General features: G+C 42.2%; 1 protein-coding gene across 3 annotated transcripts; it reads left to right on the plus strand.

The window, feature by feature from the left end:
* Positions 1-494: 494 nt before the first annotated feature.
* Positions 495-27697, plus strand: LOC308577848 (ubiquitin-conjugating enzyme E2 A). 3 transcript variants are annotated; one of them, XM_081178248.1, is made up of 7 exons: positions 495-848; positions 1096-1176; positions 7751-7776; positions 9112-9201; positions 10087-10175; positions 11136-11277; positions 26100-27697. In XM_081178248.1, exons 1-6 carry the CDS (start codon positions 805-807, stop codon positions 11262-11264), a joined length of 459 nt encoding a protein of 152 aa, XP_081034374.1. In that variant the 5' UTR covers positions 495-804; the 3' UTR covers positions 11265-11277; positions 26100-27697. The 3 variants fall into 3 exon arrangements, with proteins under 3 accessions (XP_081034374.1, XP_081034375.1, XP_081034373.1); XM_081178249.1 differs by lacking the exon at positions 26100-27697 and adding an exon at positions 11706-13366; XM_081178247.1 differs by lacking the exon at positions 26100-27697 and having other exon boundaries at positions 504-848; positions 11136-13366.
* Positions 27698-27751: the final 54 nt, after the last annotated feature.

Below are 27751 nucleotides of genomic sequence, written 5' to 3' on the forward strand. Positions count from 1 at the left end.
ATGTATTTTGTAATCTTATTTTGTGTTTTTCTGTTGTGAACTGCCCTGAGATCTTCAGATGAAGTATACAAATTATTAATGTTAATTGATGATGATGATGATACCAGTTGCTGAAAATTGCAGGAGGGGAGAGTGCCCTTGTGCTCAAATCCTGCTTGCCGGTTTTTGCACAGGCATTTGGTTGGCTACTGTGAGAGCAGGATGCTGGACTCAATGAACCATTGGCCAGATCAAGCAGGCTGGGCTTATGTTCTTATGCATCAATAAGGAGGAGGGCAGCCAAGACGAAGCCTACAGGTACTACAGAAGAGGCTTATACACAGGATGGTTTCTCTCTCCCCTTCATAGCTGTCAACTTTTCCCTTTTCTTGTGAGGAATCCTATTCGGAATAAGGGAATTCCCCTTTAAAAAAAGGAAAACGTTGACAGCTATGCTCCCCTTTTCCATTGGTATCGTCCAGAATCTTTCGGTGTACGTCACTGCCCACTCTTAAATGTGATCACTTTCAGCTTCTCTCTAGTGGTATTGCCCTGATTTGGCTCAATCTAGCGCAGCCTCTTGTATATTACCAAAGACCCCTCCCTCGCAACGGCAGTGGTGCGGTCTGGAACTGCCCAGCAGCCTCCGCCATTGTTAAGACGCGTTTTTTGATCGTCCTGCCGTCAGCCCCGCGCCTTTGTTGAAGTGTTAGAAGGTGTTACAGCTCAGGGAGCCTCTCGGAACCTGCCACTGCCTTTTGTGCCTCGCGCCCCACCTTCCCTGGGGGCTGGTGTGTATGAGTGTTTTAACATCGCGAGCTCGCGATGTCCACGCCCGCCCGGAGGCGCCTCATGCGGGACTTCAAAAGGTAAGCGCTGAGTCGGGACCCCCCTTCCCAGAGGCTAACGAGGAAAGCAAGTAAGGAAGAGGTGAGGTGATCCAACATGGCGCTAATAAAGGTAGCGTAGTGACAGAGTTGTGTTACTTGCACAAGGCAGGCAGTGGCGCCCATGTATGGAGAGTTACGTCGTTTGCCCTGATTGGGTGGACAGTGATACTCTCTCGCGCCACTGAATTGGGTGTCTCTTTTTTTCCTTCCCTCCCTCCCAAAACAGGCTTCAGGAGGACCCTCCAGCCGGAGTCAGTGGGGCTCCCTCGGAGAACAACATAATGGTGTGGAACGCGGTCATATTTGGGTGAGTAGGCAGGCCTGGATCGCCTGTTCTTCCTTTTCCAAATAAATCCGAAAAAAGAGGTTTAAAACTCTATGTAATCTCATTGTCCAGATCTCCATTTCTCTCAGAATAATAATCAGCAATCCTTATCGCGCATCTTGAGGGGGGGGGGTCTGCCAGTGTGTGCTCTTCTTACTATTATTATTATTATTTCGCGTATATCATGCTGTTCCTTCTAGGAGCACAAAATGAAAATGCCTGTTCCCATTCAGTGTTTTTCATAAAGTTATGTATATATGTATTTTTCTATGCTTTTCCAGGAGTGCAGAATGATATGTCTTCGATACATGTATTTATTATAGTAATATTATTACAGTAGAAAACTGCTTGTATTTGGGGAAGAAAAAGAAAGACACAACTGTTTCTAAGATGTTCATAGTAGGGTCTATGTGCTATTAAAATTATTGCTTTAATGATTATAATTAGTTTTGCTCATTCTCTGAGGTCATGAAGTTTTGCAGGGATGACTGTAACAGCTATTGTTCTTAATTGTATTTTCCTCTTTGTCCAGTGATGGCAGAAAGTCTTTTTTTTTAATAAAGGAAAAATCTCAACAGTGTTATAAAGTCATATATCCAGGCAGAGAGGGTTGTGTTTCTGTGTGAGTTTACAAAAACTAGAGCTGGTGCTGGACAAAATTTATTTTAATTCCAATAAGCAGCCTCTGGTGTGTTGTACATTTTTTTAAAAAATCTCTTGCTGTAAGGCAGGAATCACCAACCTTTTTAGGCCTATGGACACATGTGCAAACAGGTGAAACTGCTGTGGGCACCACACACCCATCATGACCTATTCTGTTGAGTACAACAGAATGCATTTTTCCCAAGTCTAATTTTAGCTGCAAAGAGCCATGTGGGCTCCAGGAAAGGCTTCTGCAGGCATATACTGTATTTTTCGCACCATAGGACACACCAGACAATAGGACACACCTTGTTTTAGAGGGGGGAGAACAAGAAAAAAAAAATTCTTCCCCTCTCTGCCCAGCGCCCCTTCAGCGAAGCGGCAGGAGGCGCTGCACAGAGAGGGGGAGAATTTCCCCCCTCTTGTTTTCCCCCTCTAAAACAAGGTGCCGTTTAAGGTGTGCTCAGTCGCCTTCAGGCGGCTACCTTGGAAGCCTGGAGAGCGAGAGGGGTCGGTGCACACTGACCCCTCTCGCTTTCCAGGCTTCAGGTTCCTTTCGACCTGCTCTTTGGGGCTGGCGGGGGGAAGCCCACCACCAGCCCCAAAGAGCAGGTCGGGGAGCAGCGGAAAGGCGCACAGTGGAGAGGCTGCTGCCATAGCCGTGCGTCACCTCTCCAGCCGGGAGAGGGTCGCGGGGTGCTTCTTTAGCCCCGCGCACGCTCTCCCAGCTGGAGAGGTGGCGCGCGGCTAAAGAGGCTCCTGCCATAATCGCGCGTCACCTCTCCAGCCGGGAGAGGGTCGCGGGGCTATGGCGTCTTCGCTTCATAGGACGCACACACATTTCCCCTTCATTTTTGAAGGGGAAAAAGTGCGTCCTATAGAGCGAAAAATACGGTGTGTGTGCTTGTTGTGGGCACCATGTTGCAACCCCTGGTGTAAGGAGTTTGAGAAGGTACATATGGCAGTCATTCCACTTCTCCCCCGATTATCCTTGCAACAGACATGTAAGTAGATTAGCCAGTGAAGGTGTGACCAGGATTTTTAATATTGTTGACCAGTAAAAAAAACCATCCAGTATACTCCATTAGGAGTAACAGACTTCTTTTAAAAAGCTGATAGCAATGCAGGGGCACATTACTCCAGGCTTCATCTTTACATTGGAACATTGGTTTTCAACCAGTGTGCCGTGACACCCTGGGGTGACTTGAGGAACATCCTTTCATTAACTTGCAGCCCATATCTTCCTGCATTATCTCTCTCTCTCTCTCTCTCTCTCTCTCTCTCCCTGTCTCTGAGGAACATTCAAGGGAGCCGGCAGCTTTAAGTTGCAGCACGTTATCTTCCCAAAATAAAACAACAGCAAAAAAAGTGAGGAGGCACTTCTTAAAATCTTCCTTCCCACAAAAAAATAAATCCTCCCCAGCTTCAGTAACTAACAATGCCTTAGTTTTACACAGAGGGCATGAGAAATGCAAGAGACTAGCAAAATAGCTTGATGGTGTGTGTGCCTGGATGTATGTGTGCTCTATAAGGAGGGGTATAAAAACAACCCTGAAAATGAGTGTATTCTGTGTTTCTCTCTCCTATCCCCAGCATCCCTTTCCCCTCTTCTGCTCTACCTTGTTCCCCAGGCAACCTCCCTCTTCCTTATCAGTCACCCAGCTTTATGGGGTGACTGATCTTTTGCTGCAGTGGTGGCTGTCAGACCAACAGACTGCAGTCAGTCAGGGGTAGATGCTAGGCACAAATGGTGCCCCTTGACATCTCCATCCACTTGCAAAAGGCTGCTTGGCAGTCGCATTTTGCGACTAGCTCAACGATAATTTTGAACCCTGATCAATCATTAGCTTCAGAGTGGTCTGCAAATGTGGCAAAAAACCAGAATCCACTGAATATTACGTCCTGTTAGACAGGGGAGGAAGTTTATTTATATATATATCATTTTTTATTTGATTTTCCAAAATAGAGGAAAGAAGAAGAAAAAGAGAAAGAAAGAAAAGGAATAAGCTTACATCAAAAGATCATACAAATTCCACATATCAAGATTACTCTGAATCTCCTGACTTCCCCCCATCCCATCCATGGGTCCTCTTAATTCTATTTTCAACTGCATATCAATACTTCTCCAATTTTTTATCTTCCTAGGTTATCTGTACTTTCTATTACATTACAAGTGTATTTATAATCCTGCTACTGTTTTAACCTGTTTGCAATGATTTTGTATATATATTATAAACATTTCTCTTTTTTAAAAAAAAAGTTTCTTGTCTTCTTGGTTTCTGAGCTTCCCAGTTAATTTTGCCATTTCGGCATAGTCCATCAACTTGATTTGCCATTCTTCTTTGGTCAGGGTTGTCTCTTCCTTCCATCTCCGGGCTAGCAAGATCTGAGCTAGCAAGATCTAGCAAGATGTTGTAGCATACATGAACAGTTTCCTCTGATCTTTGGGGATCTCGGTACTTATAATTCCTAGTAAAAAAGCTTCTGGCTTTTTAGGGAAAGCTATTTTAAACATTTTTTCATTTCATTATATATCATTTACCAGAATTTTTTGATTACATTACAGTTCCACCACATATGATAAAAGTTACCTTCCATTTCTTTACATTTCCAGCATATATTGGTACTTGTTCTATACATTTTTGCTAATTTTACTGGGGTTAAGTACCACCAATACATCATTTTCATATAGGTTTTTTTCAGTGAGGAACACGCCATAAATTCAGATGTGTTTTCCACAGCCTCTCCCAATCTGTCATTTTTATATTATGTCCCACATCCTTCGCCCATTTTATCATCACAGATTTGACCTGTTCATCCTTTGTGTTCCCTTCCAGGAGCAAATTATACATTTTTGACAATAATTTAAAGTTATTTTCTAAGATCTCTCTTTGAAATCTTGATCATTCATAACTAAAACCATTCTTTTTATCCATTAAAAAAACATTTAATTGTTGGTATTGTAACCAGTCTATTACCAGTTCTCTCACCTCATCAAAATCTTTTAATTTTACCTGGTAGGTTTTCTACCTCGGTTAACAGCTCTATATGTTGGCTAGTTAGTCCTCGTACTCACTTTCTTCACAGATATTGCTTCTAACGGGGAAAGCCACCACTGTTTTGTTTGTTCTAATAGATCTTTATACTTCTTTATACTTTATACTTTTATACTTTAAAAATTTATTTTCTTAGTATATGATTCTGAAATCCTTTATGTACTTTTACTTTATCATACCATAAATATGCATGCCATCCAAATCTATTATGTCCTTCTAGATCTAACACATATCTGTTTTTCAATATTATCCATTCCCAGATCCAGCAGATGCAAGATGCCTCCTAGTATAATCTCAAATCCGGCAGGGCAAAACCACCTCTCTCTCTCATATCTGATAATAATTTATATTTTATTCTTGGTTTCTTCCCTTGCCAGATGAATCTAGAAATATGTATTTGCCATTCTTTGAAGCATCCAGTACTGCTTATCACCGGGATTGATTGAAATAACATTCTTGACAATACATTCATTTTAATCATTGAAATTCTCCCCCATAACAGTAAATTCATTCTCCCCAAATTCTAAATTCCTTTTTATTTCTTTCCATTTTTTTCATAATTATCTTTGAATATATTAATATTTTTAGCTGTCAACCATACCCCCAGATATTTTACTTTTTAGTGTATATTTAAATCCATTATTTGTTGTAACTCCTTTTTGTATTGCTCCATCACATTTTTCAATAAAACCTTAGTCTTATTTTATTCAGTTTGAAACCTGACACCTGTCCAAAGTCCTGAATTTTTTCCAGTACCTTTGGTAATGAGTTTTTTGGGTCCTCTACCGTAATTGCAAAGTCATCAGCAAATGCTTTTAATTCATATGCTTTATTTCCTACAGTTATTCCTCTAATTGTTTCATCTGTGCTTATCTTCCTCACCAGGACCTCTAGCACTAAAATAAATAATAATGGTGACAGGGAACAGCCTTGTCTTGTCCCCTTTAATATCTTACATTTTTCTGTTGTAACATTATTCACAATTAACATTGCTTGTTGATCGGAGTATATTGCATCAATACCTCTCCCAAAGGTCTCCTCAAAATTCATCTTTTATATTACCATCTCATTTCTAACTTCCAGGTGTGCTCTATAAAATCAATTATATTCCTTATATTATCCTTCATCTGGTGTCCTGGTAGGAAACCAGCTTGATCATGATGGATTATTTCTGTCAAGACTCCTTTCAATATATTGGCCAAGATGTTTGCAAATAATTTATAATCGTCGTTTAATAGAGAGATCGGTCTATAGCTTTTAACCAAAAGTAAGTCTGCGTCTTAGGACGCGGGTGTCGCTGTGGGTAAAACCTCAGTGCCTAGGACTTGCCGATCGTATGGTTGGCGGTTCGAATCCTCGCGGCGGGGTGAGCTCCCGTCTTTCGGTCTGAGCTCCTGCCCACTTAGCAGTTCGAAAGCACCCCTAAGTGCAAGTAGATAAATAGGTACCGCTTTATAGCGGGAAGGTAAGCAGCTTCGTCACGCTGGCCACGTGACCCGGAAGTGTCTCCGGACAGCGCTGGCCCCCGGCCTCTTAAGTGAGATGGGCGCACAACCCTAGAGTCGGACACGACTGGCCCGTACGGGCAGGGGTACCTACCTTTAAGTCTGTGTCTTGCTTTGGGATTAAGGTAATGAATGCCTCTTTCCAGGCCTCTGGTACTTTACCGTTCTTTAAAAATTAATTCATAACATCTTTCAATGGCTGCACCAGAGAGTTCTGGAGTTGTTTTTTTAATATTTAGCTGTCAGGCCATTGGGTCCTGGTGTTTCAGGGGAGGAAGTTTCTTAGTTGAGTATATGTCCAGTCACCTGTGAACGATGATGGCTGTCTTCAAATATCTGAAGGGGTGTCACATTGAAGAGGGAGCAAGCTCGATTTCTGCCGCTCCAGAGGCTAGGACCCAAACCAGTGCATTAAAATGCAAAGAAATGAGATTCTGACTAAACGTCACGAAGAACTTTCTGGTGGTAAGAGCTGTTCGACAGTGAAACGGTCTCCCTCAGAAGGGGGTGAACTCTCCTTCACTAGAAATTTTAAAGCAGAGGTTGGATAGTCGTATGTCAGGAATGCTTTAGTTGAGATTCCTGTGTTGCCGGGGGTTGGATTAAATGACCCTTGAGGGTACCTTTCTGTGTGACAAATTGGTTGCCATCAGACCAGAGCCATGCAGCACCATCATGCTGCTGCCTTTATTTTTAAAATAGCAGCAAAACGGGGGCGGTGAGCAGTGTGCAGTTTCCTTAGCACTGCTGTTTTAATTACACAATGCTATGGAGTATTTGGGGGTGGTATCCCCACCATTTGACCCAGATGGCATCTGGGTTGAGAGCAGGATTAGAGGTGGCAGCAGCACAGGAGCAGGTGACTGCTTGGTAGAAGTTATTTGCATAAGTAAAACTACCCACATGTAGAAATTGTGAAATTGCTAAAACTTTTGGTTTTTTTTCTCCCGAAACTCTTAAAGCTTGCTCACTCTGACCCCCATTTCTGTGCTGGGCATGGGTCAAAATTCAACTATACAGTGGAACCTTGCCTGTCAAATGCTTTGGAAGTAAAATGTTTCGGCTTTCGAATGCCGACAACCCGGAAATGAATGCTTCCATTTTCGAACGTGCCTCGGAAATCGAACAGCTTCTGAGGCACGTTTCTCCATTTTTCCCCCATGGATTTTACCGACCACCCATTGCGCCTCGATCGTTGAACGTTTTGGAAGTAGAACGGTCTTTCAGAATGGATTACGTTCGGCAACTGAGGTACCACTGTATGTCATTCTGTAAAAGCTGACTGCCAGTTCAACAGTAAACTAACTTTGGCAAACAACATGTGAGGTGCTGATATGCTTTCTCCTCTTTCAGGCCTGAGGGAACCCCATTTGAAGATGGTAAGTATTAAAACAAAACTAAAAAATGTTTTCAGTGAACAGAAGGTGGATGTAATCCATATATTAACGACTCCCAGGATTCCATGGATCAGCTGCCCTTGCTCTCTCTTGGCTAAAACACAGCCAGCTGCGGTTAAGCATTTTGCCTTGTAAGTGGTGACTAGGCTTACTGTGTAAATAGTGCCCTTTACTTAAGAACTTATTTGAATTTCTTCTTATAAACGAAGTCTGCTTAAGGTAACAGTGTATCATATGTGTTCAGAGGCAATGTATCTTTGATCACCGGTTATCAAGGATGGCTATCTCCATAAATAATGTTTCAAATACATGGTCCCTTTTCTCTTTCCTCTGGATAAAAACACTGGTTCATTCCCTCCCATTTTGACAATTGTAGTCTTCTCCTCAATCCCCTTTCTAGCACTTTGCTGTCAACTTCATTCACCTCCCTGGTTGTTCTGATCATGTCTGTCTATACATTGTTCAAAACCAGTTTGAAGCCCACATCGCAATAACAGTTTCATTATATTTGACCCAGCAATATATTGCGAACAGCCTTCAAAACTCCAGGTAGCAGTACAATTGCAAGCAATTTGAGAAGTCCTGTCCCTGTGTATGGTGATTACTGGTTGCTGCTTTCCAAATACTGTTTTGCCTCCCCCAAGTGAGATGGGCTGGCTGCTTCCTTCCAAGCAGCAGGAAGGTCAGGTGTAGGACTGGGTGATAACTAGTTTTCAATATTGCGGTATATCACTGGCAACTGCTACTACTTAAGGTTCTGAAACGGATAAATGATGATATTATCAATCACCTAATGGTCACTTTCAGCAGCAGGCAAGCCAAAATGCATCCAAATGAGACACTTGGGTTTGGGCTTCACTACCAAATGGTGGTATTCAGGACAATCCAAAGTACGGTGATGAGTCATAGTGAATACAAATAATCTGGGACTGCCAGCAGGCCTGCTAGGCAGTAGAAGCGGCAGCCGCCTGGCAGCAGTGGCACAATAATCAGCAGCCTATGAAGCCTTGCCACGGCAGTGGGCGGTGGTAGCAGAAGCCTGCGAGGCCTTATGGTGGCCTGCAAGGCCCTGCGGCAGTGGCAAAAGCTACGACGGTCTGCAAGGCCTTGTAATTGTGGTGACAGTGGCAGCGGCCTGTGAGCTTCCTAGAGGCATCTGGCTGGCCCACTGTTGTCAGTGGAATAGCAGACTACATAATAATTGAATCTCCTATACCTAGGTAATTCCGTGAAACTGCTGGAGCATCTGCACAACAGGTACAGGGGAAGTTTCAATCTGTGAACAAGATAATTAGGCCTTGCCTCTTTCAATTGCAGGAACTTTCAAGCTTACCATAGAATTCACAGAAGAATATCCAAACAAGCCACCTACTGTTAGATTTGTTTCTAAGATGTTTCATCCAAATGGTATGTACCATCTAAAATCGAGTGGTTTGTGTCTTTAACTACAGCAATAGTCATGGAAATGGACTGGATACTGATGATTTAAGGGAATTGCAGTCATATAAATATATGCTAAATGTTGCTGAGAATCCATTCTACATGGCCTTTTAAATTTCTAGCAGAATAGGGTGATTTCCTCAGTGACTCCCCTGATCACTGAGGTGTAGAATCCTTTAATTTTAAAGGCAAGAGGAAAACTTCTAAATGAAACCAAATCTACTTAGTAGCAGTACTAGTTCGTTGTTTGGGTTCTTATAATCCTAGATCTTGTCTGCTTCTAATATTTTGGTTGTATGACTTCTGATGGAACCCTATAGTAAACAAACTTTTCTTGTCACTAGCCAAGTGTAACCAATTAGATTTCTAGCACTCCTATAGATGCTAATGCTTTTGTATATGAGTTTTTAATAGTTTTATTTTCAGTGGATTTTCTCATCCTACATTTATATCCTCTCCTCTCCCCACTTTATGAAGAATTCTAAAGCCTATATTGCAAAGTTCACATTAGACTTGCATTAGACTTGCATAGATCTTAGAAAGGAAATGTGTTCCTGGTGCTTAATCCTTGCTTGAAATACCATGCTGTGAACATCTTCATAAACATAGTTGTGAGGTCAGAAAGGAGGATGTGTTGGTGGAGCAAGGTGCAGTTTACAGATTCAGTTCACCAGGGGCCTGTTTCATAACTTGTGGAAATCAGATGAGGAACAAGCTTCAGACACTTACTCTGTGCGTGACTTTAGTTAGTTATTCAATAAATGCTGACAATGAGCTGTGAGTGACAACCTGGCAAGAGAAACTTGCAGGGCACTGGCTCTTGTTATGAAACCCATTAATTTCCTTTTGTAGTCTATGCAGATGGTAGTATATGTCTGGATATTCTTCAGAACCGTTGGAGTCCTACCTATGATGTATCATCCATCTTAACATCCATACAGGTAACATCAGGGATTTAGTTTCTGTAATAACCCATGAAAGCAGAAACACAACTATGTGGTGAACTATCTGCCATGTGATTCCATCATCATTATTTAAGACCCATCCTTTTGTTTCTGTTAATTATAAAATGCAGTAGTATAACTACAGGGGGTTGGACTAGATGATCCTCATGGTCCCTTCCAACTCTACAATTCTATGATTGTGATTCTATAAATGTACATACAATGTGGGTAAAATACAAAATAACTGAAACACTACTGACTAAACAACTGGGAAGGGCCTAAAGTGTTAAAAGCACTTCAAAGAAGACTCCCCCCCCCCAATTGAATTGGTGATACATTGCATCCCCACTCTGTGACTTGCCCAAAAAGATTAACAAAATGACTTCACAAACTGAAGCAGCTATACATTTCAGAAGCGCTGCATCACTACATTTTTCTAGTGGTGATGATTACCTTTTGCGTATTTGGTGTAGCAGAAGCATATTCTTACAGTCTTGGGAGTGTGCTTTCTCCTCCCCTTCCTTTTTGCACTTTTGAAAATGTTCAGAAGTCATCCACCTTCAAACTGTCGCTTGAAGCCCATGCAAGATGTCTGCTGGTAGGGTGTTCACAAGGCCAAAAGCCTTGGACGGTTCTCTAATGGACTGTTCTCCCATCAGAACTGATTCTGAGCATAGTTATGTAGGCTTAAAGGAGTGGCTCATTGCACACATTAAGCTTTGCTGTTGGAACAAAGATAATTGTTAATTGTGTAACTTGTACATGTGGAGAGTGCATGTCATTGTGTTAAAAACAGTGGGATAGGTGCAGGCTAAGCAGGGGACCTGAAATATCCAAGAAACGTTCCTAATATACATGGTACATCTGTCAAGTTTTGATATGTTGAATTAACCATTTTGCTTGCTTTGTATGAAACCTCATTATGAAGCCTGATACATCTTTTTCTTCTCAAAACAGTCTTTACTGGATGAGCCTAATCCAAACAGTCCTGCAAACAGCCAGGCAGCTCAGCTATACCAAGAGAATAAGCGGGAATATGAAAAACGGGTTTCTGCAATAGTAGAGCAGAGTTGGCGTGACTGTTGACCCTGGATAATGCGTATGTATGAAGTGTCTGAGTTGTTCTCCTAGCATCACTGCATTTACTTTAAAAAGCAAAATAGCTGTTGTGCTGTTGCCACTCAACCTTACTGAAGCTTCTTTCTCCTTGGACAACAGAAAGCAAACCCTCCCCCATGAGGTCAAATGTACTGTACTTGGGTTACTTGTAAAAGACTTAATAAGGCTGAATTCCACTTTCTGTGATCTACCACCTCATATTAGGGCAGTATTGTGCATTTCTCTAGTGCAGGGACATCCAACTCCCAATAGACTGCAATCTGCTCACATTATAAAAAATCTGTCAGTGATCTACTCATTGTCGTAAAAAGACTAGCAGTTATCTACCCATAATTGTTGAACTTTTTTCAGGAAGCCAAAGTTGTGGTTGGGGTTGTTGTTGTTTTGCTTTTTTTGCTTCTTTTTAAGGAGATCGCTGAGGGGCCAGAGATCTGCCAGGAACACCCCACGATCTACCTGTTGGACATGCCTGCTCTATTCTACACTAATATTTTAATTGTAATTGTGTTATACACAATGTAGCTAGATTTTTTAAAAAGAATGTTTATCTACAATATACATTTTTAACTGACTCAAGTGCTGATCTGTCTAGGCTGGTCATTTAACTGCTTGTATCAACTTCAATGCATCTGTAAGTACTGTGTGAAGAACTAACTTTTCTCATTCTTCCTTTTTTCTGTTCAGCAATGTGATGAAAGCATTTCAAATTGCAAAATGGGCTATTATTTTAAGCTCATCAGAGGTGAGGGAAGGAGGTTACAGTTTGCTCTGTGGGTCATGTGCAAAGTGATTTATCATTGTAGTGTGGTAACATATCTAAGGAAGTGCTAGGTATCCTTTCTTTTAAGAATATCCGAACTGCTTAGTAGTTTTCAAGGCTTTTTGAAGATTGCTATGGGACAGGGGTTGACAATAACTTTGTGGCGCGCAAAGAATGAGAGAAAAATCAAAGTGCTTGTTTCCCTTTCTACAGGTGAAACTCGGAAAATTATAATATCGTGGAAAAGTTCATTTATTTCAGTAATTCAACTTAAAAGGTGAAACTAATACAGTGGTACCTCGGGTTACATACGCTTCAGGTTACAGACTCCGCTAACCCTGAAATAGTACCTCAGGTTAACAACTTTGCTTCAGGATGAGAACAGAAATCGTGCGACGGCAGTATGGCAGCAGTGGGAGGCCCCATTAGCTAAAGTGATGCTTCAGGTTAATAACAGTTTCAGGTTAAGAACAGACCTCCGGAATGAATTAAGTATGTAACCAGTATGTAACCAGTATTAAGTATGTAACCAGAGGTACCACAGAGAAAGATGAGAGACATGAGACCTAGCAATGCAGAAGAGCTGAAGGCTGCTATTGAAGCATCCTGGTCTTCCATAACACCTCAGCAGTGCCACAGGCTGATAGCATCCATGCCACGCCGCATTGAGGCAGTAATTGATGCAAAAGGGGCCCAAACCAAGTACTGAGTACATATGCATGCTTCTACTTCTCAGAGGTCCAGTATTGCTCTATTTGCAATCCTTGTTTTGCTGATTTCATTTAATAATCTAATTTTCTGAGATGGTTAATTTGAGGTTTTCATCAGCTGTACGCCATAATGTCACAATTATAACAAATAAAGGCTTGACATATCTCACTTTGCATGTCATGAGTCTATCTCATATATTAGTTTCACCTTTTAAGTTGAATTACTGAAATAAAAGAACTTTTCCACGATATTATAATTTTCCGAGTTTCACTAATCCTTCTGTCTCTTACTAGAGAAAATAAGATGTTACTGCTTTGCTTTCTGTTTTAAAAAAAAATCAGTAAGGAGGTCACAAGTGCTATTACTGCATTTTTCAATCTCTCACCTCCCTTATCAAGTTGTACAACCTTTGGAAAAGCAGTTTTGTAAGCTCAGTTTCTACATTTTAGATACTTTAAGCAGCAGTGTCGGAGGAGACTGATCAATGTGTTTGTCTGCTCTTCCAGTGTCTTCTGTGTATATATTAATTCAACTTCACACAATTAACCCACGTACAAAACATTTTACAATTACTTGTAAATAAATGTATAATCTTAAAGTGCTTATTGTTGAAGGCGGCAAAATACCTATCACTATTTTTATTCTGGTAAATGTTCTGGAAATAATAATGCTGCTGCTAGTTGCCCTTCTTCAAGCTGGCGTCACCTGCTTGGGGAGCTTATATTATAGAAACAGTCTGAAGCAGCTTACCTTCCATATGCAATTGAAATTATTCAACCCCCATTGCAAATCAGGTTTATTTGCAAACAGCTGAAAGTCTGTAAATTTTGATATGAGCAAATCAAACAAAAGCAATTGAAGCAGCTCAACACAACGGATGCTTCAAGTGGTTTCCCCAAATTCATCTGAAATTGCAACTTATATGGCAGGCATAGGCAAACTCGGCCCTCCAGATGTTTTGGGACTACAACTCCCATCATCCCTAGCTAACAGGACCAGTGGTCAGGGATGATGAGAATTGTAGTCCCCCTCCATCTGGAGGGTCGAGTTTGCCTATGCCTGTTATATGGGTTTCTCCAGCCTCACTATTATTGAATCCCCTAAATAGAACCCCTCACAACAGCACGAATACAACAGGTGTTGTCTCAAGCACACCTGATGCAACTAATTAAGGGCTTTATTAGTTGCACCAGGTGTGCTTGAGCTGCAACACATGAAATACGAGAGCTGGCTAGGGGGTTGTGGAGTGTCAAATTTGGCTGCAAGTTAGAAATATGGCCATAGCTGTCAAATTTTCCCTTTTCTTGTGAGGAATTCTATTCGGAATAAGGGAATTTCCCTTTAAAAAAGGGAAACATTGCCAGCTATGAATATGGTTAAGTCAAGAGAATGGTCCAAGAAGGTCAGAGAAGAGATCATTGGCCTTCACAAACAAAGAGCAGGATACAAAACGATAGTGAAGGTGCTGAATGTTCCTAGAGACACTGTTGGAAGCATAGTTTGGAGGTTCAAAGTTAAAGGAACAGTGGTCACACTACTTGGATGGGGCAGAAAAAGGAAGCTATCTGTGACAGCAACCAGATTTCTGAGATGGTAGGCTGGGAAAAATCCTCAGTGACTGCAAAAGAGCTGCAGCAAGACTTGGTGGCAGCAGGCACCGAGGTTTCAGTGAGCACAGTAAAGCTCATAGTAAATGCAGGGGGTTTCTATGCCAGAACTTCCAAGATGTACACAATACTGACCCAAAAGCACAAGAAAGGTTGGCTCCAATATGTTCAAAATCATATACATAAGCCACTAAAGTTTTAGGATTCTGTTCTGTGGAGCAATGAAACAAAATTGGAACTTTTTGGCCCCATGGATCAGCACTATGTCTGGAGGAAGAGGAATGAAGCATACGCTGAAAAGAACACTCTGCCTACAGTGAAGCATGGTGGTGACTCGATGATCCTCTGGGGCTGCTTTCCATCCTCTGGCACTGGAAACTTGCAGCATGTGGAAGACAGGATGGATTCACTGAAGTATTGGAATAGCCTAGGAGGAAACGGGTGTGTGTGTGATCCATTGGAGCAGTCAAATACAACATTCCTTGTTTCCCTAGAGTGGACACGGGGTGTTATTCCAGCCAAGGTAGAATTTCTTGTTACACCTGGTCTGGAATATCCTTCCACCTGCATGTGACCAGGTAGGTGGACGTGACCCTTGCAGACTCTACAAAGGGGCCAGTCATGCAGCCATCCCTCCTCTCTTTTGCCAGTCTCTTCCATTTTGGCCACTGCTCCTGATGCTTTCTGCTGGCTCTGTGCCAGCAGCACATCGGCCCATCCTTACAAGGATGTAAGCCACACTGTATCTGTAACTACAAGCTAAAGGCTGCCTTCAGGGATCATACTGTGAACTAAACGTGAGTAAACTTCATTACTCATAAGGAAAAGATTTGTGTCTTTTATTTCTTTTTAAGAGGGAACAAAGGGGTCTTACCAGGAATATACTCCAATCTGGGCATGCCAAATTGGATTGCTTAACTAGATTCAAATAAATCTGCAAACTAGCTTTCTGCCGTGTGAAGGCGAATGAGCTCTGATATATCTATCTATCTCACTCACTAGCATGAGTGAGGAAGGATAATATTTAATCAATATATCCTCTCCTACTGTCCACAACATTCCCACAGAAACGTCATGCCATCTGTGAGTAAGCTGAAGTTTAGGCGTCTTTGGATTTTCCAACAAGACAGTGTTCCCAAGCATACCTCAAATTTCACCAAGGGTGGGTTGCAGAAGTAGTCCTGGAAGGTTCTATAGTGGCCATCACAGTCACCTGACTTGAAACCCCATAGAAAAAATCTGGTGGGATCTGAAGAAGGTGGTTGCAGCACACAAACCCAAGAATAGAGATCCAACAGGATCTCTGCCTTACATGGTATCTTACGAGCAAAATTCATGACACTCCTCTCACAAGTGGTGCCCTGCATGCTACTGAGCAAACAAAAGTGAAAAATCCAATGAGCTCTATAAGGCTTTAGTGTCTCTTGCTTCTTAACCAGATACAAGGTTAAGTAGGGTGGTTGTCCCCTGTTGCAGTTCATTAATGGTCACTGGAGTACTCCTTCCATGCATCTGGTTCTTAATTGCTGAACACATTCTATGCCACCTTCAGCAGTTCCTTAGGGCTGTACATTTCCCAGCTTCCTCTGTAAATGCTGCAGTAACTTTTTACACTGGCAACTGACAAGCAAAACTGTGTATGCATGTGTGCAGCGAGAACTAGATTTTGGACTAGATGACCCAGGGGGTCCCTTCAAACTCTACAATTCTATGATTGAAATGGTGGTTCTGACTAAATTGGGCAGTAGATTTAATCTCCTGGTACAAATATCAGAAAAGGCGTTCCACTTTCCCTCAACTATCATTGGGGGTGGGATGGATGCCTCTTCTTGGATAGCACCTGCAATGATCTTTGTGCATAAGCTAAAATTATTTTTATGCATATACAAAAGTTATGCAGGCTTATTAGTAAACCAGCTTGTTGTTCCTGGCTATGGAAGTTAGTAGGACCAGTAGTGTGGGATGACAGGAATTGTAGTCCAAAAGCAGCTGGAGACCCAAGTTTGGGAAACCCTGGGATAGAGGGTTGGAAGAGGTAGTAGTTTCTTAGATCCTTAACAAGCCTACATGTTCCTTAAGGGCTCGTGCTGCTGGAAGGGAAGGGCCTTTTCCACAAAGCCTAGTTTTGGAGTGAGAAAAAAAGGAAATTAAAATTTCTCACACGCACATACACACCACATGCTACTGTAGCAAGGCAGAACCTTTTACTTGTTGCTCTCCACATGATATACAAGCACATGTACACAAAAGATGCAGAAGAAGAAAATGAGTATTGGGAGGCTACATATAAGAAACAAGCGAATCAGCCCCCAGAGGTGTTTTTTTTTAGTACTTCACTGATCAATAGCAGTAGAAGAAAACCACTCCTCCGGATTTCATGTTAGTGTCAAAAGGTGATAGAAAATGCCTTAATTTATTCAATGACTTCATCAGTTTTGGAAAGCAGAAGCCTAACCACTTCAAGGTAAAACCCCAAATCCTGCAAGTTCTGCAACACACACACACAAAAATAAATTCCATGCCAAAGAATTACAGATCCTAGATCTTATGACAGGGTAGAGAACCTGTGGCTTTGCGCCTGATGTTGCAGGTCTACAACTCTCATCACCTGTTAAACGTGCTGGCTAGAACTCATGGGAACTGAAGTTCAACAACATCTGGAGGACACTGGGCTTCCTGTCCTCTATAATATGAAATACAAAAATTAAAACAAGCTTGTCTATCTTTGCATAATCCTGATAATACAGAGGTGTGACGTACTCCCTCAACCCCCTCCCACAAAAATGTGGCATCAGAGCTATCTTTATAGACTTGTAGGTTAAAAATCACAGCTGTTGTGGCACAGTTGAACATATTTAAGGCCCGCTGATTTCAGTGGGAGCATTATGTCAGTGCTATAGCTCTTTTAAAATTAATAGGACTCTGGCACACTCCTCCACCCCTGCCCAAGTGGAGAACTTTGGATTATGCCTTTGAATATTTTTTTTAAAGAAAAATCTGACTCTGGCTTTGCTGATTTCACCTCCCATTCCAGCTTCTTCAGGGCTTATATCAGGGATGGAGAACCTGTGGGCCTCCAAATGATGATGGATTCCCTATTCCCATCAGCCCAATATGACCAATGGCCAGGAGGATCACATCTGGAGGATCACAGCTTCCTCATCTCTGGTTTTTAGGGCACAAATGCAGAACACACAACCTTGGGTAAACCAATCACCAAACACTAGTTACTTTGACAATGATCTGAAAAGGTCCCCCACCCTGTTCTTTCCACAATATAACCCAACATTTTAAATACAAAACATGCCATTCTGTACATGCCCACAAATAAATAAATGTATTATTAATAGCAACTTTACATACAGGTTTCTTCATACTGCCACCTTTCAGTTTTTCAACTTTATTTTTTTTAAGGCAAAATAAAGAGGGGAATCATGCTTTTGTTTTTTTGTTTTTTATTCACTTTAACACACCAACAAAAAGACAAATATCCATATACATCAACACAAAGCAAAAAGATATATATATATATATATATATATATATATATATATATATATATATATATATGTGTCTCAAAACAGTAAAATAAAAATGGTATTTTTCTACAGTCCACTCCTTACTTCAGTTACTCACCATTGGCTTGCTGCCGAAACAGAACAAGATATTATTAAAATTTATTAAATTTTAATCTATCTTAGGTCATACATCATACTTGAAACTGCTACTGATATTATTCAAATGCTGTGACAGAGTTTAAACTACAATAATTATTTTTCAAATAGATTTTAAAGACTTCCTATTTTGAAACAAATACCTTGTTTGGTTTGGTTTGTATTTTATCAAACAAGCTAATTCCACAAATTCAGCCAGTTTCTAAATCCATTCAAACCTTGAAGGAAATTTATCACTCTTCCAGTTTGCCACAATAAGAACTCTTGCTGTCACCGTGGCATATAGAAAAGCCCTCTTACCTTTTTGGGAATGTCCAAATCTGTAATTCCCAAAAGGCTGGCTTCTGGTTTTTTATTAAAGGATATTTTAAACATTTTTTTCCAATTCTAAATGGATATCCTCCCAAAACACCTTAATTTCCTTGCACTGCCACCACATATGAAACAAGAGTACCTGGCTTTTCTTTACACCTCCAGCAGTTGCTTGGGACACTTTTATATATCTTGGAATGTTTCCAAGGGGTTAAATACCATTGGTGTTTCATTTTTAGGAAATTCTCTCTCAAAGAGTAGTAAGCTGTGAATTTCCAATTTGTTTTCCACAAATTTTCCCATTGGGTCATGATTATTGTGTACCCAAAGTCTTGCGATAACCATAGCCACTGTGACCTCCTCCTCAACTTCCCAGTCAAGGAGTTGGTATACTTTCAAAAGTGTTTTAATTTTGGAATTCACCAAATCAGATTCAAATCTGGAAATCTCTGTGGCAAAACCCTTCAGTTTACCGGTTTTAAATGTCTCAAATAATTGGTGGTATTGAAACCAATCAGATATGTATTCCCTTATTTCCTCGAAATGTTTTAGCTTCAGTTGGTTATCTTCTTCCTTTATGAGTACTTTATATGTTGGCCAAGCTCCCTGGGTATTTTCTCTCTTCACTGCACACACCTCTATTAGTGAGATCCACCAGGGGACTTTGGGCTCTAACAAGTTCTTATATTTCTCCCAGACAGTAAATAACGATTTCCTGTCAATATGATTCGATTTTTTAAAAAATGAACTTTAGCTTTCCCATACGCCAAGTATGCCATCCCCATCAATTATCAAAACCCTCCAGGTCTAAGAGGTCCAGGTCTTGCAACGTACACCACTCCTTTAACCCGGTAAAGCAGGCTGCTACATAATATAATTTCAGGTCGAGCAGGGAGAAGCCTCCTCTGTCTTTTATATCAATTAGAATTAAATGTTTAATTCTGGGTCTTTTCCCTTGCCATAAAAATTTAGAAATCTGTTTTTGCCAATTCTTGAGACAGTCTGCTCCACCCAGTATCGGAATCATTTGGAATAAAAATATTAGTTTGGGGTGCACATTCATCTATATAACGGAAATCCTACCCAGAAATGAAAGTTTCAACCTGCTCCAAATCTCAAGATTCCTTTTGATCTCTGACCAAGTTTTCATATAATTGTCCTGGAATAAATTTATATCTTGGGGGGCAATCCAAATACCTAAATACTTTGCTTTATTGCATATCTTCAGGCCCAATGTTTTTTCTAAGTCTTCCTTTTCCTGTGTTTGTACACTTTTAACCAACAGTTTTGTTTTAATGGTATTCAATTTAAATCCTGCCACTTGTCCGAAATTCTTAATCAGTTCTAACACTCTTGTCAAGCTTTCTTTAGGATTTTCAGTCATAATAAGTAGGTTGTCGGCAAAAGCCTTTAGTTTGTATGCTTTATTCCCCAGCGTAATACCTTTAACAAGCTGCTCTTCTCGTATCGGAATATTCAGAACCTCCATCACTAGGATAAATATCAGTGGTGACAATGGACATCCTTGCCGAGTTCCCTTACTTATTTTACACTCGTCCGTGATTTTACCATTGATCACTATTTTAGCCAATGGTTCCGAATAAATGACATTTATAAATGACATTTATTCCTTTGCAAATATTTTTGCCAAGTTCGATTTCTTGTATTAAATTTTTCATAAACTTCCAATAAACATAGTCAAATGCCTTTTTGGCATCGACCAGCATAATAGCAGCAGGTTTATCAATTTTATAAACAAGGTACTGTATTCTAAAGCATTGATCACACATCTGAGATTGGTTTGCATATAACGTCCAGGGAGGAACCCAGTTTGATCTTTGTGGATTATTTCTTTCAGAACTGTTTTTAGCCTGTTTGCAATGATGTCAGCAAAAATCTTATAATCATTATTTAACAAGGCATTAGGTCTATAATTTGAGGGATCAGTTCCTTGTTTGTGGATGAGGATGATAAAACTTTCTTTCCACGAGTTCGGTAGCATTCCGTTTATGAAAATATCATTCATTATGTCTTTCATAGGTAAGAATAGTGATTCCTCTAATTTTTTAAATAATAGATAGTTGATCTTTGGATTGCTTGCTGCACCTCCAGAGCAGTTATTGGGGAATTCAATGTAGATATTTTCTCCTTGGGGATTATGGGTAATTTGCTTTTATTCAAATAATAGGTCATTTTTTCAATTTTCTCCGGTCCTTTATATAACTTTTTTATAAAATTTGGCAAAGTGCCTACTAATTTCCTTCGGGTCTTGGATCCACATCTCATCAATTTTAATTTTATTAATTATTCTTTCGTCCTGTTTCTTTTTTAATCGCCAGGCCAAAAGTCTGCCTGGATTATTTGCAAATTCGAAATTTCTTTTTTCCTTTTAATCATTTTTATTAAGTTTCCATTTTATATAAATATAACATACTCAAACCTGTCAGGGAACTGCCATCAGTGCCGGAGGAAGAGAGAGAGCACCAGAGGGATCCCAGAGAGCGTCCCGGGATTGGGAGAGGCAGCCCATCTTCTGGAGAAGAGAATCAGCTCAGCTCCAGTGGAGAAGAGGGGCAGATGGGGGAATCTGAGAGGGAGTCACATGACTCCTTGCCGGGGACCAGCGGGGGGAGGAAGGGTCCTCCGCTGCCTACGCCTTCCTTGCGCAGAAGGCTTCCGCGCAGGGAAAGTAGGAGGAGACTGGGCGTGAAATAACTTATTTGCTGGAAGAAGTTTAAGAAACGCCCACTGACGGATTCTGCCAGCGATTGAGACAGCCACGGGTGAGTGGCTGTCCGGACAGAAAAGGTTCACTTAGGCAACCCAGCCAGGTGTGGGCACCGGCTTACGCACGAGCAACCCCTTGAACCATTACAAAACCTATGCATTCTGAAGGAAATCAGCCCTGAGTGCTCACTGGAAGGACAGATCATGAAGCTGAGGCTCCAATACTTTGGCCACCTCATGAGAAGAGAAGACTCCCTGGAAAAGACCCTGATGTTGGGAAAGATGGAGGGCACAAGAAGGGGACATCAGAGGACGAGATGTTTGGACACTGTTCTCGAAGATACCAGCATGAGTTTGACCAAACTGCAGGAGGCAGCGAAAGACAGGAGTGCCTGGCGTGCTCTGGTCCATGGGGTCATGAAGAGTCGGACACGACTAAACGACGACGATGAACATACTCAAATTTTTCACGTTATATTCCACTCTCACTAACACACGACTCCCCTCCCTCCCAGTCCATGATTACCTTAAATTATCTTTTTTAATTGCTGTAGTGGAAAAGCGGAAAACAATTGTATTTTGAGGAGTTAGGTGGCATGTCCCTTTCCCTTTAACACATGCAGTCCGGACTAGATACCCTGCTGCAATGGACTGGGAGGAACAGATGCCCCCATGGCAAACAATTGATGAAGCAGTAGAGCAGTTGCGAGGGATGGTTATGCAGACTGGACTTTACTTGCAAGGGTTTGCAGGGCCGGATGTTCAGCATTTTACCGCAGGAATGAGAGCACGTGTAATGAAGGGTGCCCCTCCCCACATGCGAGGTCCTGTTAGCACTGCTTGGACCGGCACAGTGGGTAGCAGTGGGGGAGGTAGTTGTGTTGTTAAGTCAACTAGGAGAGATCCACAGGGAAAGTGTCACCAAGCCCCAGGCACATGCGGCAAGAGAGGGGGAGAAGTTTCAACAAGTCAAGAGTAGGCAAGCCAAGAAGCCGGCTAGTAAGATAACATGGGGGCAAATGTTCATGGAGCTTCTCAAGGCAGGGGTGCCTAAAGTAGACATTGATGGTATTGCAACAACGAAGATATATAAGATGTGGAAGCAGAGGTATGCTGATGGTCACAGGGAGATAGACAGCAATCCTCAAGTAAGGGGAGCCGCCCCACCAGAGGAGGCATTTTATCTCTCTTGGAAGGAGGCCCAGAGGTGGGAGATACCACAGCCCATGGATTAGGGGGGTGGCAAAACTCCGCAGGTAAGGCTAATAAAGACAGCCATCCCTGGAGATCAGCGCCCTCATATACCTCTGACCATATATTGGTCTTGAACAAATGTGCAGCATGTAATGGCCCTCATGGATACTGGGGCCGAGGTAACCCTGATACATGGCAACCCCGATAAGCATCAGGGGGCCACAGTTTATATCAATGCTTATGGGGATGGGGAAGAGCGTACCACTCAGGTGGCAGTATGTCTAGCTTTGGGAAAGTCTAGACCCTTTTGGGCAAATGTGTTAGTCTCTCATGTACCTGAATATATCATTGGAATAGATTTATTGAAAGGGAGAGAATTTCAAACCCCATGGGGTCAGTTCTCTTTTGGGATTCGGGCCATAATGCTGGGAAGGGCAAAGTGGACCCCATTAAAGTACCACCACCTTGCAAAGTGGTATATGTAAAGCAATATCGACTGTCGGGGGGGGGGCATAAAGAGATATCGCAAACCATTCAGGGATTGCTGGAAGTGGGAGTTCTAAGACCAGTGGTCTCACCTTTTAATTCTCCAGTACGGCCACTGAAGAAGCCAGATGGCACGTGGAGAATGACAGTTGATTATCGGCAATTGAATAAACATGCCCCGCCACTGGCTGTAGCTGTGCCAGACATAGTGACCTTATTGGAACAAATAGAGAAAAATGCTGGTGCTTTGAGCCAGGGGGCCACCAGGTGGCGCATTGGAAGATGGCCGACAATAACATCTCTCCGACCCACACGAGGTAATTAAGAGGCTGCTATGGGAAGTATGCAGTCTTTCCAACCCCCCAAGGAGATGGGGGGGGGGACTGCCTTGCCAGCGGTGTCCATAATGCACCCCCGGAATCGAAAGAAGGGGGTGCCGGACACTTGGCACGAGCCCTCGGTGAAGTCGGCTCTTCCTGACACTGTCTCCAATTAGCGCGTGCTGGTTCGCTTTAGCTTGGAAATATAATTGGAAACATATAATTGGAAAGAAGCTAAAGCACATACATCAAGCAAAGTTCGGGAGATAAGACTGCTGATTAATGGATCTCTGTGATCGGAGCGACGGATGGGACAAATAAATCAAGTGATGAACCACCATTAAGAGATTGGTATGTTTGGAGTGAAACGGAGGGGGGTGGAGGAAAAAACTTTATTTTCTTTACCTTATGTGAGTATTAATAACCCTCCACCCCAGAAAGAAGATTGTTGCATGTTATTAATCACAAGCAGGAATTTAAGAACTGTGTGGAGTGAATTATTGATTAAAAGAGAGGATCGGTAAACATCGGAGTACGGAGGAAAATTTTATGACGCAGCTCTAAATGGCGTCTCGCTAAAACAGGCTTGTCTAAGAAAGATGGGGGGGAGGAGGACCAGGATCATCGGAATGCGAATGATGATTGGAATGTGATCTAACCTGGCAGAGCCCTCTGTGATATATTTAGCAAGCCTGGGAAAATTAAAGGACAGACCGAGGATAAATTCTTTACGGAAGTGTGGAATGGCGTCTGTCCCTATGTGATATGATTTTTGGAAGTGTAAAGACCACACAGAGGATGTTTGTTTCCAACCCGCTTGTGAAGATTATCAGAGATCGCAAAGAAAGGAATATATGATAACAACAAGAAGATGAAGAAAGTAATAAAGAGACTATCTGGACAGAACTGGATAGAACTGTCTAATGAAAGCAGCAATATAAGAGATGCTTGGACCCATTCGGAGCTTGAAGTATGTACCCCCAACAAAATTTAAAAATCTGGCTGTATAATTTGGAATTAATGTGATTTGGAAATAATGTGATTTGATTGGCCTGTTAATAAAAAATATTAAAGATAGAAAAATGCTGGCACCTGGCATGCCGTAATTGATCTGGCTAATGCATTCTTCTCAATAGCATTTGCCCCTGAGTCCCAGGATCAATTTGCATTCACCTGGGAAGGCAGGCAGTACACCTTCCAGGTTTTACCACAAGGGTACGTGCACAGTCCCACGCTATGCCATGGGGTGGTGGCTAGAGACTTAAAGGAAGTTATACTGAACTCTACCTTGTTTATGGCCCATTACATTGATGATATTATGCTATCAGGACCTACAGAAGAGGAGGTTCAGCAGGGCCTAGCCATTTTAAGTGACCACATGAAAGCCCGAGGGTGGGAAATTAATCCCGGAAAGATCCAGGGACCAGCACGACAGGTGCAGTTCATAGGAGTGATCTGGGCAGGACCTATGCGGCATATTCCTGAGAAAACCCTCAATGTAATTGCCACTTTGCAGGCTCCACGCTCCAAAGAGGAGGCTCAATGGCTGGTGGGGTTTTTGGAGGCAGCATATTCCCCATTTGGCACAGATATTGGGGCCAATTTACAATGTGACAAGGAAAAAGGCCCAATTTGAATGGGGGGAGCTGCAAGGGAAAGCCTTAGCTGAAGCCAAAGCCACAGTAGCGACTGCCATGCCATTCGGACCCTATGAAAAAGGGCAACCTTTTGAATTGCAAGTGTCAACAGATAAGGAAATTGCTGTCTGGAGTTTATGGCAAAGGGGCCAGAAAGGGAAGTGGATTCCTCTATGGTTCTGGTCAAGGAAATTGCCCACTGCATCATACACTCCATTTGAAAAACAGCTTCTTGCCTGTTACTGGGCCTTGGTAGACACTGAGCGCTTAACTGGGCAAGACCCAGTAATGTTAAGACCTGCCATTCCAATCATGGCATGGGTTCAGGATGAATCTGTTAGTCCGAGAGTAGGATGGGCTCAGCAGTCCTCAATTGTTAAGTGGAAGTGGTACATTGCCGACAGAGCAAGGGTAGGGCCTCAGGGAGTCAGTGCACTGCAGGAGCAGGTGCTAGCACTGATACCTACAGGGGAGGAGGTGCAAGAGAATTCTGTGGTCAAACTGGATAAAGTCCATTTCACAGATGGGTCGGCTGGATACCAAGGAAATGAGAGAGTGTGGTGCGCTGCAGCCATCAATCCTAAGAGAATCCCCAGCGATGGAGGCGCCCCCATAAAAATTAAGCAGCTAACACCTACCCACACGTTAAAGGCGTGGGGGAAGGTATTTGAGCAAGCTGAATTTGAACAGTCCTCTGTGTGCTGGACTTTGCAGCGAATGAGCTCACAAGGAGTATTCTTACCAGTAACCCACCTCAAGGTATGGAAGGTTCAGCCATACGGTAAGCTACCCCTCCGGGCAATGCCTGATAGTGCAGGAGCAGATCTCATCACGCCTGAGGAAGTAGTGGTACCAGCTGGAGGGCAGGTAACAGTATCCTTAGGCATAGGGATTGCAGTGCCTCCTGGTACGTATGAGCGAATTGCACCGCGGTTGGAGCTGGCCATCAAGGGCATCCAGATACTAGGAGGGGTGGTGGATACTGGTTACCAAGATGAAATAAAAGTACTACTGCATAATATTGGGGTGCAAGATGTGATTCTCCCCACAGGACAGCGAATAGCTCAACTTATCTGTGAAAAATAAGGATACCAACTATCCAGGGAGTAGCCGGTCCAAACCAGCCTACAAACAAAGGTAGCAAAGAGTCTGAATCAATAGATTCAGATTTCATGGCAGGACCCAACCGGTCTGACCAACCAGGGGAAATAATTGGTAGGGGCCCGAGGGCCACCTATTGGGTGCTGCTATCCCAAGCCAGCGCTCCAGTTTGTTTGGTTTATGCTAAACTGAAGCAAATAGAATGATAAAACTCATTTTCAGAGTTACCTTAAATGTTTATTAGTTGGTATTAATTTTGTTTCTTTCATTTAGGGTCTCTTAAGTATCCCACAAGAACATGCACAAGCCTGCCTTTAATGATGAACAACCGATCTTCTCCCAAAGACAATGGCTCCCAGGCACCCAGGACAAGCGCATGAACAGAACGGGGCAAGGGATAAGAACGATGTCCAGAAGAAGTGGAACACTGTCACCCAAATGAAACCAAGGATGTAAAGGAAATGGAACATGCCACGGGGTGGAATGTAGTGGAAATGCGGAAGACAACTGTATTTTTAGGGGTTAGGTGGCATATCCCTTTCCCTTTAACATCCCCAGTTGGATTCTTGTGTTTCACACACCTGTCAGGAGTTTATTGGGTTCTTCTGTGTTGCAAGTGCTGGCTGGATGCCGGCTGCAGGTAGTGGGAGACTCTCAGCCACTCTGTATTAATCATGAGTAATGCCAGGTGCACTTGATTACATCAAGGCAGGCTATAAAAGCCATAGGTGGTGGTGGGGGGTAGCTTCTGCCCAGATCAAAGGACCTGATGCTGGGAGACCGACGGTCGGGGTCTTTCTCCTGCTGCTCTACCTGGGGGCTCCAGGCAGCTGAAGAGGAGATTGGGTGGCCCCTGTCGGGTATGTTTTATGTTATGTTTTGTATGTTTGTTTGTTTGTTTGTTAATAAAACTGTGTTGATTCCCCTTCCACCTCCTCATTCCTTTTGTCCTGATATTCTTTGAAGGAACTGCCGCATTTGGCAGCACAATTGCTTTTCATATTTCCCCTCTTTATTCAATTCTGATAATCACAAAATGTTTATTGTAAATCGGTGCTTTCTATAAACTATAGTCCTATCAGTGTTGTTAGATGTTCACAATTATCTTTCAAATACTCTACGAACTTATTGCAGTCTTTGTGAAACGTTTTGTCCCACTGGTTTCGGATTTTCCCAGTCAATTTCGCCAACTCAGCATATTCCAACATCTTTGTCTACCAGTCCTGGATCGTTGGTAAGTCCTGTTGTTTCCATCTCTGCGCTATTAAAACACTTGCTGCAACAGTTGCATACCTAAACAGTTTTTGGTCTTTCTTGGGTATTTCCTCACCTATTATTCCTAATAAAAATGCTTCTGGTTTCCTTACAAATGTAACCTTTAACATTTTCTTCAGTTCATTATATATCATATCCCAAAAGATTTTGACTTTATTACAAGTCCACCACATGTGGAAAAAGTTGCCTTCCTTGACTTTGCATTTCCAGCATTCCTTATTTTTACATTTTTGCATTTTAGATAACTTAGTTGGTGTTATATACCATCTATACATCATTTTCATCACATTTTCTTTCAATGCAGTACAGTGGTGCCTCGCAAGACGAAATTAATCCGTTCCACGAGTCTCTTCGTCTTGCGGTTTTCTCGTCTTGCGAAGCATGGCTATTAGCGGCTATTAACGGCTTAGCGGCTATTAACGGCTTAGCGGCTGTAAGAAAAAGGAAACAAACTCGCAAGAACTCGCAAGACGTTTCGTCTTGCGAAGCAAGCCCATAGGGAAATTCGTCTTGCAGAACAACTCAAAAAACGGAAAACTCTTTCGTCTAGCGAGTTTTTCGTCTTGCGAGGCATTCGTCTTGCAGGGCACCACTGTACATGCTGTAAAGCTAAGTCCCTCTTTCCATAAATTTTCCCAGTCTTCTAGATG

The sequence above is a fragment of the Podarcis bocagei genome (assembly GCF_964188305.1).
Source record: "Podarcis bocagei genome assembly, chromosome: W".
NCBI lineage: Eukaryota > Metazoa > Chordata > Lepidosauria > Squamata > Lacertidae > Podarcis > Podarcis bocagei.